Source organism: Plecotus auritus (genome assembly GCF_963455305.1).
Source record: "Plecotus auritus genome assembly, chromosome: 1".
NCBI lineage: Eukaryota > Metazoa > Chordata > Mammalia > Chiroptera > Vespertilionidae > Plecotus > Plecotus auritus.
In genome coordinates, this window is record NC_137770.1 from 235,633,600 (window position 1) to 235,647,254 (window position 13,655).

A 13,655-nucleotide genomic window follows, 5' to 3' on the forward strand; every position below is an offset into this window, starting at 1 on the left:
AATAACCCCATGGCTGGTGTGAGCACCAAAATACTTAATTCAAATGAACTTTTTAAAGTGTAAAAAGCAAAGTAAACATATATATGATATTATTGCTCACCATATATTTTACTTTAGTAAAATCTTTATCTGTAGACATTGGATTTTCTCTCTCTCTGACTCCTTCTTACCTTCCTACCAATTTCTTAGTAGGAATTTTAGAATTCTGCTTGAATTTTAAAGAGTAGGTCTTCAGTTTCCAAACTCTGCTGGGTCACCGGAGGGTTGTATCACAGCAGACCACAGAAGTGACATGAAAACATTATATCAGAAACCGAAGGGTCTCTTAGTTGAAATTCATGCCTTGGAATTGTGGGGTAGACTATTGTATTTTATAATTTGGTTCTCCACTGAGATTTCCTATCTGATTATTAGAAGCATATTTTCATTTATGTCTTTTAACATATTTCTAGCAGATGCTTCTAAATTTTTGCCAGGCAGTTCTAACATCTGGGTCATCTTGGGATCATCACTGACTACTTTTCTTTTGACTATGGCTTATATTTTTCTATTTAAAAATATGTATTCTTTATATATCTAGTAATGTTGGATTATTTCCTGGACATTACGAATGATTCACTATGGAGAAGTCAGTCACATATAACCTCTGGGCTAAGTCTGGCCTGCTGGGCCTGTGATCTAAGAATAATTTTAAATGGTTGTATTTTTAATTCTTACATAAGGACATATAGAATATCCTCACTTTTGATTCTTGGCCTTTGAAGAAAAAGTGTGACCCCTGACTCTGGATTTTGTTCTGTTCACGTGAAGGGAGCTGATGTTTTGTTTCCTCAAGCAGTTAGCTTGGCTGAATGCAGACTCCTTTCTGTGGCAGGCAGCAGCTGGTATCTGCGTTCATCAGCCCTGTCTGTGTGCAGGTGAGGGGTCAGCCAGAGATCTGGGTAGATTTTATATGCAGACATTTGGGCTTACAGCCAGGCTCCTTTCTACCTTCGTCCTGTGATTTTTCAACACGTCAGATTGTGAATTTCTGTTTGAGGAGGGCATGTCCTTGGACAGAAGCCATTAAAAACAATTTTATGATTACTCCCTAGGGCCAATCCCTCCTTCCTAGTGTGGGCTCCTCTCTGGTTTCTGCTTGCTTTGTATCAGTCAGTGTATTCAGAGAGTTGTCATTTTGTTGTTTGTCGAGAGCTTGTAACTAAACTTCAGGGAGGGTGGTCTGATAGGAGCTGTCTTCCGAAGAAGCAGAGTTCCTTTGTTAGAAGCAGTGAGAAGACTGGCTGTCACGTTGTTTTACTGTGCTGATCATTTCATACGTTCATACGTGTATACATATGTTCAAAGGCATCAGTTGTGCATTTTAAGCAGTGATTATATGAATGGACCAAAATTAGCTAAGGATACAACAGTAGAGTTTTAAAAATACAGGGGCCCCTTTTCTAAAGAAAAGAACTTTGATAAACGTAGAACCCTTAATTTTGATGACTGTAAAGTAACTAGATGAATATGACCAATTTATTTTTACAAATCATACCTTAATTGAAATTCTTTCTGGAAGTACAGAAATGTGCTAAGGATAGCAGCCTTGCCTAATATTTTTGTTGGCAGGGACACTTGACTAAAGTGAAAATCTTTTGTATGAAGACCGAGAACTCCTTTACCCAGGGTTAGCGCAGAAGAATAGGAGTTGTAGGAAAAGGAAATATGGTTATTGAATTGGTCCCTGAGACACCTGTTCATTCTTCATCGGTCTCCTCATGTTATTGATCCTTGATTGGTAGGACTGAGAATTTCTAGTTTTCCTCAAAGATGACATTGAAGCTGCCTTTTATTTTTTTTCTTACATTCCAAGTGTGCTACCTTGAGGATGCCTGAAAATTTTATTCTGGTCATTGGTTTTACACATTGAAGTTACTGCTAAAAGTTATCTTAAGAAATACTTACAAAATGTATTAGTACCATAGCTCCCAGCGGGTGTGTAAGGTACCCAGGACACCATATGAGTTTACAGAGGTGCCAGGGGTAGGTTTCTGAGGAAGAATAGCAATACTCAACATTTGTCAGACACCACACAGTTACAAGCTCTAGGCAGTTATGGTGTCACCATTAAGTCATGCTGAGTTCCTTTTGCTAGTGTCATACTTGGGGATGTAGGGTTTTTGTCGATTACTTTGCTACAAAGCAAGTATCCAGTGAAAAATCATTGTGGAACAACAAATAAGTATATCGTTCTCCGATCTGTATCTGATGTTTGATTAATTGTATAATGCCCAACAGGTACACACAGGCCATTAGATATAGTTGTTATTTAAGAATGAAATGTTTCTTCCAAATTGATGTGAAGTATTTTTTTCAAGTGGTTACTACATTGTTAGCACCTAGATGCACAGCTTGGAGATTTAACTTGGTAACTGGAACCTCCGCCATGAGTAAGTTACCTAGTCGGTGAAAGGGCTCTGAACCAAGAAGATTTGGGAACCTACTGGATCCCAGAATGATTTTCATTGCCAATTTTTTATACACTTCTTCCTAGTTCAGTAGAGTCACATGAATAGGAAGTTTGATAAACTTTCCGGTTACTTAAATTCAATGCCAGACTCATTTGTGTCACTTTATCTGGGAATCTATTAATGACAGTGTATTGATTTATTTACTGACAGTAAAGAGGATCAACATTGTCTTTGATTCAGAATAATAGTGCCTCAAAGTCTTCATTAGAACATTTGTTGTTGTGTAGCCATTGATGACTTAAGAGACTGGAAAAATGTGTGTTAAACTCCAAGACATAATTTTGTAAGTTACTTCAATGATACTTTATGTCTAATTACTTATCATTTGTATCTACTTAGAAGCAAAGCCTAATTTGTCCTGTGGGGGTGGGGAGTAAAGGTTAATTAAATGTTCTGACATTTGCTCTTTAATGAATAGGTTTTATATTAGAGAATTGTGACTTCATCTTGCAAATCAAATTTCCTGATAACTGTTGAGATATATAGCCGTTTTGGAAATTAAAGTAGACTTTTATGTGGAAACTCCTTTTGTTAAACCATTAATTAGTGATTTACTACCTCTTTTTAGAGACTTAGCAAGTTATTTCTTGTATAACCCTTTTTCCAAAGAATATTTTACCTTAAATGTTTTCTTAATTACATACTTTAAGATACGAATCTTCTTTGTTCATGCTTGAATCTTTCCCTTAGAAGCAGTGAGGAGGTAGATGTTGGTTTTGCTTTGGAATGTGCCACAATGTTTCTGCCTTTGCGCTGCTGTTCCCCCTCCCTGCTGTGCCCTGCTCGCCCTTTCTCTGGAAGAAGTCTCAGGCATTATATACCATTGCACCTTATTCCTGCTTCTGTTCTCACCCTTGCCATCGTATTTAAGTCTCTCAACCTGCTTGTCCTGACTTGATGCTCAAGTACGTCAATGGAGGGGCATTTTTAAAGTTGGTTTTAATCTAACAAGCGCGTGGCCCACAATGTGCATTCAGGCATATTTGCTAAATGAGTGATAGAAGCCCAGGTTGTTTCCCTTTTTGCCTGACCATATTTTCTCTCTTTTTAAAATCTTTCTTCATGCAGTGCCCTAACCATTTCTAATATTCAGGCTGGATCAACTGGAAATTGGGGCTGTCATGTCCAGACCAAGCGCGGAAACAACACACGAACTGTGGATATCGTCGTGTTAGAAAGCTCTGCACAGTACTGTCCTCCCGAGAGGGTGGTAAACAACAAAGGTGACTTCAGGTCAGTGGGTGAAGTGACTTGCCCCATGTCCCTTCTTATCCTCAAAGGCACATGATTTGTCTCCTATTCTCAGCAAGAATGTTGGAAAATGTGTATGTATTCATATATATATAAATGGGGAATATATCTACCTATACCTATACCTATACCTATACCTATACCTATACCTATACCTATACCTATACCTATACCTATCCTATATAATAAAGATGTAATATGCAAATGGTCGTTACACTGTGAAGCATAACTACTGACTGTGTAACGACTGGATCATGCATCAGCAGGAGGGTGGGGCAGTGAGCTACAAGCGGGCGGTACAGAGCTACAGGAGGGGGCAGGGAAGCAAGCTATGGGGGGGCAGAGGGAGCTACATGAGGGCGGCAGCGAGCTACTGGCTACAAGTAGGAGGCGGAAAGCTTTAGGAGGAGGTAGAGCAGCGAGCTATGGGGAGAGGGAGGGGGGTGGGAGGAGCTACAGGAGGGTGGGGCAGCGGGCGGAGAGCTACTGGAGGGCGGCAGCCAGCTACGGATTCATGTGCAGGGGTACTAGTACCCATATATATCCTTATATATCTAAGGACTGTACTTTAGAAGAACAATGATTTTGAATTATTTATAGAGATTTAAAAAAATACAAACAGCCTGAACTTTTTCTCAAATCTGTTGATTTATGAGTCCTAAAGGTAGAGCCAGAAATGTTCATTTTAACAGGTGGTTTTATTGAAAAAGTTAAGAACTATTGCTATGGTAGAGAAACATTTTGGAAATTCTAAAGTACAGAATTCACACTAATAGTATCTTCCCCCCCACCCCCGCCAAACTTGGGAAGGTTTTATATTACTAAGTCACTTTTAACTACTGGCAGTTAAGTGGAACCATAATTAGGAGAAACACATCTAAATTTCCCTCCCCCATTTGGTTCTTCTTGCTTAGCTGCCAAAAGAATGAAATGGGGGAGGAAATTGGATTTGTGTTTATTTTTTGTTCCTTTTTTTTTTTTTTTTTTAATTCTCCTTGACCTGAGTATATGGAAATTGGCATTCATGATTGCCAATAGGTACATCTTTGGAAATGAAAGCTATTGGGTGGCCTCAAACTTGGGAGCCATTGGTATTGGACTCAGTTAACATAAGCAGAACGACTGAAAGACTGCAAATTAAATTTCCTGATAACCATTGTGTTAGTTTTTTTTTGTTTGTTTTTTTTTTTTTAGAAAGTTTAGAATTTGTAAGAGGTAACAACTTTTACCTTAGACTCTCTTTACTTTAAAAAAGTTGTTTGAAAACATCCTTAAATTTATTATTTACTCAATGTTCTTTATGTTCAGGATTTTAATAATGAGTTTGTAGGTGATATAAATGCAGGGAAATGTGTTGCTTTTAAAAGCAGCGTGAAGATTGTGAATGCCAGTTTGTATTGTTTGTGACTGGTACCATTGCTGTCTTGTGGGTGTACAGCCCAATTTTTAAGGATAAGAAAATCCTTTGGTGTTAGTCTTTCAAGTCCAAGCAACATCTTTAGCTCAGCTAGTTCTTCATTGCTTTTTTAAAAATTATCTTTTTTTAATTCTCCTTGACTTGAATATGTGGAAGTCAGCATTTATTATTGCTAGTGGATTAGTCGTTTATATGGATTAACTGTTAATCTAAAATACTTATATTGTGTACCTTAAAGTAAAATAGGTAACATTTGTTAATTTTGTTATATTCAAAATATTTCATTAAATAATTATAATATATTTTCTGTTTATGGTGGCTTTTCTGTTTTTACTTATAGTGTTTGAGTGTTTTATATTTTTAAAAATAGAAGAGGAATCTAATCATTCAGCTGATTAATGAATTACTCATCTTTTGACATGCCTTACGGTATTATGCATTTAAACTTCCACTGCATTTGTAAGAATTTAGTTTAGTGTTGCTTGATCTATTTATGCAAATTTTGGTGATGAATTATATTTTGTTGTGACGGGTATAATTTAGCAGTTCCTGTGTTGCCCGTCAGCTCTAACTTTTATTAACTGTGTTCAACTTTATTGCCAGTTTTAGAGAAATAGAGCTCAGATAACGAAGATTTTCCCAGCCCAGTTCGTGACGACCTAGTCACTTGCATGGGGAGGGACTTCTCCCAGGCAAATTCGGTTTCATACTGTGTTGGGGGCCTTCAGGACCCCTCACCCCAAGTGCAGACATTTGCTAGAAGGACTACAGGACTCTGCAGGTCGTTGCAGTGACAGCTGAGGTGTATTGTGGTGATGTAGAAAGGTACACAGCTGTGTCACAAAGAGACCCACGTGCAGGCTCCTCCGTGCTCTCTCTGTCCCATGGGGCTCATGCAGAGCCTCCTCCTTCTCCAGCCGTGAAAAGGCAACAATCTCTAGCAGCGTTTCTGCCCGGGGAAGCCCCTTGGAGTCTCAGCACCCAGAGTTCTCACTGCTGGTCATGCAGGCACATAAAGTTTCAGACTCCCAGGAAGAAAGCAGGTGTTCCGCGTAACCTATCGGCTCGTGCCAGCAGTCTAGCCACAGTGAGCCGCTCTCGCCAGCTAACTGTTCCCAGGCACTCTCCCGGTTCCAAGCCCTGCCATCGGAACTCTGTTCTGAGCATATACTAGCTCTGCTTCTGCAAAAGGCCGCATTTTCATTATCCTGGAGAAGATTCTGACCTCATATACCTCATGGTTATATAAGCCAACAGTATCTTAGCGGTAATTAAAAACAAACGCAAAACGCTTTGTTGCACCATTTTTCTTTTTTGCTGCACAAGATACAATTTCCCTGTGTTTATAGCAACATTTAGAATATTTTATGAAAATATCCTGTTATGCTATTAAAATATACTTGGCTATTAGCTTTAAACTGTTTAGGCCATGTTTACATTTAAAAAATAATTTGGGTCTTTATTCTTTTAGAATATATATATATTCTTATTGATTTCAGAGGGGAAGGGTGAGGGAGAGAGAGATAGAAACATCAGTGATGAGAGAGAATCATTGATCGGCTGCCTCCTGCACGCCCCTCCCTGGGGATCGAACCTGCAATCCGGGCATGTGCTCTGGCCAGGAATTGAACTGTGACCTCCTGGTTCATAGGTTGACACTCAGTCACTGAGCCACACTGGCTGGACTGGATCTTTAATCTTAAAGGAGTTTTGTTTGTTTCTTCTTCTTGATTTTTTCCCCTGTGACTGTATGTGGCATGTTCTCATCCTGGGTTTTCCTCCTCTATGGCTGTGTGGGTTTCTTACACTGTTTTGCCCTCATGTGCCCAGGTGGCCCAGGACGTTGGCGGGCATCACTGCCTACCTGCAGTGCACGCGGAATACCCATGGCAGTGGGATCTATCCGGGGAACCCGCAGGATGAGAGGAAGGCTTGGCGCAGATGTGACCGAGGTGGCTTTTGGGCAGATGACGATTATTCTCGCTGCCAGTATGCAAATGATGTCACTAGAGTCCTTTATATGTTTAACCAGGTAACTAGAAAGCCTTCAGTTTGCTGAGGTTGCTGATGAAGCATGGTGTTCAAACCATTTACATAAGATCTCTTTTTTACATATAAATAAATTATATGGACTTGGTGATAATACTTCAGTTGACTGATCTGTTTTTGGAATAAGGTCTCGTCTTCTCAACCGGTGATCAAGGCCCTCTGTGGTGTCACTCTTTCTTTCCTCTTACTACCTGACATTGTGCCTTTTGTTTGAATACCTTTATCATCTCTGTCCACCAAACAAAATCCCAACCATCCTTCACATCCACCTGGGTGGCCAACTCTTGGGTTCCTTTCTATAGTCCCTTTGTCACAAGTGACCCCTTGTCATACCTGTACCACTCAGGTGCCTTTTCCTGTCTTTACTTCTATGCACCTTTCTTTTTGATCCTCTCCTGAGAATATGTTTTTATTGATTAGAGAGAGAGAGGAAGAGAGGGGGGAAAAATCAATGCTATAGAGAAACTTTGGTTGCCTCCCGTGTGCTCCCCAACTGGGGATTGAACCTGCAACCCGTGGGTCTACTGGACGATGCTCCAACCAACTGAGCCACCCAACCAGGGTTAAACCAAACCAGATTATCAGCAGCTGGAAGATAGTTTCTGTTATACATTTCCTTATGATCCTTAGCACCGGGTATACCCTTTTTGCAATGGTTGGTGCTGAGTCACGTTTAAGTCAATAAATAAATAAATGTAAACGGTCACTGGCAGTGAGTGCTCAGAGATACAGACAAGTAAGTCAGTGGTTCATTCTCCTGTGCCGGGCGGCATTCGTCCTCCCAGCTGGAATCCTCAGGAAAGCATTCACTAAGCAATTGGGGTTGCATTTGTGTAGAATCTGGATAAGCAGAGACCAAGAGACGGTGCAGCATGCTTACCTGGTGGAGTTTTATGGATTACTATATTTCATGCCAAGTTTTCAAAACATTGCACTCAGGTTCGTCTCCACTAGAATTTCATTTTCTAAAGTTTGAAAAAGCATGTGAAGGAGGTCATGGTGAGCAAATGAGGTAATGTGACTGCATTGCAATGTTATGAAATGCAAAGAAAAATGTCCCAAATTTTATTCATCCGTTTGCTAAGTGCTGCTTCTTACCTTTTTGATGTAGATGCCTCTCAATATCACCAACGCCGTGGCCACAGCCAGGCAGTTACTGGCTTACACCGTGGAAGCAGCCAACTTTTCGGACAAGATGGATGTTATATTTGTGGCTGAAATGATAGAAAAATTTGGAAGATTTACCAAAGAGGAAAAATCAAAAGAGGTATTTTTCTAGTTCCAAGTTGTTAGCAAATCAGCAAGTGGTCACCTGATAGACTTGAATCTTTATTTTTAACACCTGTTTAAGTTGGCTGGATTTGAACTAAATAAATACACTTTCCGTGTCGAAAATTGTCATTGAGAAACTTACACTCCGTTAGTGACCTTTCATTGGGGGAACTGGGGGTGAACGGTCAGTTCTTGGAAGCGAAGGGACGTGATAGAGCGTAGCCTTCCTGTGAGAAGGAACCTTTGCTCTACATGTTACCCTTAGGGGTTAGCCAGGGCTGCCTGTGGCTGGCTTTCCAGATTTTTCTTCCCCACACAGTCCTCTGTTCATTCTTCTGCATAAGGTGTAGTCATCCGGATTGTGTGTTAAGTTGCTTAATTTCTTTGGTAATGTCCTGGAGAAATGCAAGACTGTCCTAGGGACTTGCTTGACATTTCAAATTATTGGAATAGGGAAGTTATGAAAATTCCGTGGCTTTGATAATGAGTGCATTTTAACCGGACCAAATTAAAACTATGATATGCTTGTCCACATGATATCCTGTAGGGGAAAACATTGACCACAGCAGTTTTAAGTTTCCAGCTACATGGGAACTTTATATAGACTGAGACTGTTTCATTTTTTAAAATTAAGTTTTTTGTTGATTTTAGAGAGAGAGGAAGGGAGAGGGAGAGGAAGATAGAAACACCCCCTGACCGGGAATAGAACCGTGACCTGGTTCATGGGCTGGGACTCATGCAACTGAGCCACACTGGCTGGGCATATATACTGTTTCTTTTTTGATGGAATCATGAATTTTAGAAGTAGAATAAACCTAGATCAAGTCATAAACTGAAGCTCAAAGAAAATGAAATCATTTAGCCAAGGTTATCCAGCTAGGGTAGGGCAGGGCTGCAAACAGAAGCCAGAGCCTTGTTGTCTAATCCAGAAGTTTCCTGCAGGTTCACATTTACCTTCTAGCACTATGTTGCCCTGTCCTAATATTCCAGAAGTACTCAGCATACAGTGGTAGGGAAAATACTGTGCTAAACAAAGTCTATATGTGGGTCTCTCAGATTCATATATATTGAAAGAAAAAAAAAAGCCTTGTTTTCCTAAATCATTTAAGCAAGGAAAATTTTTGGTAGAATATCTATTAATATCTTGCATTTTGGAGGTAAGTTTTGAAAGCGCAGCCCCAGTACATCGGGCACTCTACTGGATAGGATGTAGCTATTAAAGGAAGGAAAATAGCTCAGCCAGCATGGCTCAGTAGTTGAGCATCTAACTATGAACCAGGAGGTCCAGGTTTGATTCCTGGTCAGGGCACATGCCTGGGTTTCGGGCTTGATCCCCAGTAGCAGGCATGCAGGAGGTAGCCAATCAATGATTCTCTCATCATTGATGTATGTATTTCTCTCCTTCTCCCTTCCTCTCTGAAATCAATACATCCTAAAAAAGGGGGAAGGAACATAGATATGTGTGTGTAAATCGGACTCGGGTAAACGTTTCAGTGTTGTTATCTGAACTTCAGACCACAGTTTTGTAGTGAGCTGTCCTGCACTTTGATTGTGTCTCTGGGCCACAACCTGCGCCCTGGGTAAGTTTTCTCAGCCCTGGGAGAAGCTGTCTGGATCTGGCTCTGTGGTAATACTGCTCTCCATTCTTGATTATAATCACAGTTTAGCTGCCCACATGATTACAAGCTATTCATGGAAGTGGGATGTTTCCAGTCACGGGAGTAATTGGAATGACATTTGGAATGTGGACATTGAAAAAGATTTGCCATCATATATATGTAGTCCCATGCCTCCCTGTTTTGATGTCGGGGACCTTTGCTCACCTCCCCGCTCCTGAAGAGCAGTGCGGTGCCCAGAGGTGTGCATCTCACCGTGTTTGCCCGTGTATGGTGTGAATGGTCTGCCGCTTTGGAATGTGCGTAGGGGAAGGTGTCCTGTTGATGACGGAAGGTGAATTTGGTTTCATGAGTTATTAATTAATCGTGGGCCCTTTATTTTTAAAATGGGGATGACACTTGCCCTGCTTAACTTCAAAATGTGTGCACACAAGTGAGAAAATATAGGTGAAACTGGTTTGTGCAATAGTTGCAAAGCTAGGATGTGATTTTGAAGGTTTCGGAAATATAACATTCTTATGATCTCAGAAGATAAGAATGAGGCCTTTCAAAAAAAAAAAATCATCAGAATGCTTTAGTGACTTTAAAACCTTGGTTTGAAGGGCCCTAACTGGTTTGGCTCAGTGGATAGAGTGTTGGCCTGAGGACCGAAGGGTCCCATATTCGATTCTGGTCAAGGGCACGTACCTTGGTTGCGGGCACATTCCCAGTAGGAGGTGTGCAGGAGGCAGCTGATCAATGTTTCTCTCTCATCGATGTTTCAAACTCTCTATCCCTCTCCCTTCCTCTCTGTAAAAAAATCAATAAAATATGTTTAAAAACAAAACAAAAAAACACACCTCGGTTTGATGTAGATTCCTGTCACTTTCACCGGTTGACCTGGGAGGTAAAGATTGAATTATCTTTGAAACCAAATGATGTAAATAGGAGAAACAGGAAAAATATTCAAGATTGAATAACTGAGGTATAAAGGTACTATTACTCATGATGCATTGACAGACATCCTACCTGATTCTTTGGAAAGTTAAACTGAAGGCTGTAGCTTTCACTGTTTATTAGTCTAGTAAAATGAAATTATGAGGGTTAAGGGAGGCATCATTTTAAGTTAATTATGAAAACATAAAATTATGCTAAGGTATCCTAAAATGCATATGGCTTAATTGGACAAATAATTAAATTGATTTTTATTTTATGTCCAAAAAGTTGCTCTGCTCTGGATAATTTCACAGCTGAAATATTGTGAGGCAGTTGCCTCTGTAACCTGGGATTGGATCTGGCCGACCCAAGCCGGTGCTCTGTGGTGAGGGCAGATTCTGAACGGTACCAAACGGCCAGGTCCAAGTGGTGTGTGCAGTGGGGTCTTTTAAAAACAGCTGAAAGCTGCCGGTCAGGCAGATAAGCATCTGTTCCATATTTAGGAGCGTGATGAAAACATCACGTGTCCATTTCAGAAGATGAGAAGGTGGGAGAGGTTAGTTCTGGTTGTGTGGTGGTCTCCTTCCTGCGCTCTAGTTCCAAAGTGGAAGGGAGGCAGCTCCTAGCGCTAGTTTACCACGCAGCTCGTGGGGCACATTTTTTATGCACAGGTTTAAAAAATGTAAAGTCTTTCACTATTCACTTTAAAACATAGTCACTCCTGTATCGGCTGTTGTTTTTTTCTTCTTACTATTTCCAATTTTTTGGTTTTCCTTCTTGATCTTGCCTGTCAGAATTGTCTGTATTGTTCAGCTTTGCAGAGACCCAGCTGCTGGCTTTGTGGTCCTTTTCAGAGGCTGTCTCTCAAACTTGACCCTGCCTCTGTGTCACCTGGGGGGGTTTGCCAAGCAAAGTTTGCATTTCTAGTTAAGTTCCAGGCGATGCTGGACAGCATGTCTCTGGGAAAGGCACAGGCTTTTACAACCACTATTATGTGTTCATATTCTCTACTTACTTGTTTAACATTTTTCCCTTTGGGTCTAACCTTTTGAAAAAAAAAATTAGAAACTTTCTGTTGGAACATTCTAAAAGTATAGGAGAATGTTTTTATTAATACCTACGTTATACCTTTCACCTTCAACAACTTTCAGTATTTACCAGATGTATTCCTTTCATCCATTCATTTCCTTTGCCCTCCATCCCTCTCTTCTTTTTCCTCTTCCTCCCTGTTTGTTCATTTCCTTCCTTCCTTCCTTTCTCTCTCTCCTCCACCCCTTCTCTTTCTTTCTCAATGCTGCATCATTTAATAGTGAACTCTGGTTGTCGTATTCTATCCATAATTTCTCCACAATATAAGGAATTTTAAAATAGAACCATATTATTATGTCACCAAAATGAGTTCTAAGTCCTTAATATCATGAAATATCTAGTCCATGTTCAGTTTTCCTTAATTATGTTTTTTATTAATTGATTGATTTGAGAGAGACAGACAGACGTTGATTTGTTGTTCCACTTATTTATGCATTCATTGGTTGCTTCTTGTATGTGCCCTGAACGGGTATCAAATCCACAACCTTGGAGTATCCATCTGGATGATGCTCTAATCAACTGAGCTACCCGGCCAGGGCTGATTGTGGTTTTTGAAAAATGTAGACCTTATGTCTGGTTACCTTAAGGAATTCATCCATATAATTTTGCAGTTGGTATGTGGGATTTTTTTTTTTTTTTAGACAGTTATGTCACCAGCAAATAACAATTAGTTTTTCTGTTCCTGTATTAAATATTTTTTTCACTTTTTTCCAGTTATACATTGGTGAGGACCTCAGAACAATGTTGATTAGTGTTAGTGATACAGGATATTAATGATAATGGTCTAATTTATCATTATTAATAAGTGTGATATGTTTGCTTCTGCCAAGTGCCCGGGGACAATACTAGGGTAATCGGTCGCTTTGAAGTTAGTTCTCAGGTAGAGGTTTTTCCCACTATGGATGTCCTGTGAAATCTGACCTCAGACCTGTGAGAAGGTCAACTTGTGTTGATAAGGTGTGAGGGAGGACAACTTACTCCTTCCACCTTGAATCAAGATCAAGTTTCAAGTTCCTTGCCTTCCTTCTTCTGTGAGGCTGATTTGGTGATGGGGTGCCCTGGCCCTGGAGGTGCCCTCTGTGGTTATCAGCTTCATCACTCGTCTGCTCCTGTAAGGCCTGTGTGGGTGGGCCCTCGGCCCCTTGTGGGTGTCAAGACATAGTCCAAGCACAGTCCCTGGGGGCAGAGCTCACCCGCAGAGCTCCCAGTCCCGCTGTTGTTTTGTTCTTGGCCTCTGGAGGAGTCTTTGTTTTCGGCCTGGTCAGTGGTAAATAGAAAGAGACAGCTCTTTTCTCTTCAGCGATTTTCTCTCTCAGCAGGAGAATTGTCCAGAGTACTCAGCTCTCTGTTCTTCCAGAAAGGGAGAGGCACAGACATTTTTGTCATCAGAAAACACAGAATCTGCTTCCACTGGGAGAATTGGAGGAACCTTAGAAGTTAAGCTTTTCCATGTGTGGTTTAGGTGTCCACTGCATCCTGCGTCTCCGGACGAGTGTACCTCCCAGGTTCCTAGAATCTGTCATAAAAGCAACT

The 13,655-nt window shown here is 40.5% G+C and overlaps 1 protein-coding gene across 1 annotated transcript in view; it reads left to right on the forward strand.

Moving 5' to 3' along the window:
• The window catches only part of ADGRA3 (adhesion G protein-coupled receptor A3), a 111,526-nt gene that overhangs the window by 52,869 nt on the left and 45,002 nt on the right, over positions 1 to 13,655 (forward strand). Inside the window, exons 8-10 of the mRNA XM_080683148.1 lie at positions 3,582 to 3,746; positions 7,012 to 7,213; positions 8,342 to 8,497. Of these exons, the coding sequence (XP_080539274.1) occupies positions 3,582 to 3,746; positions 7,012 to 7,213; positions 8,342 to 8,497 (523 nt within the window). The remainder of the gene's footprint in view (positions 1 to 3,581; positions 3,747 to 7,011; positions 7,214 to 8,341; positions 8,498 to 13,655) is intronic.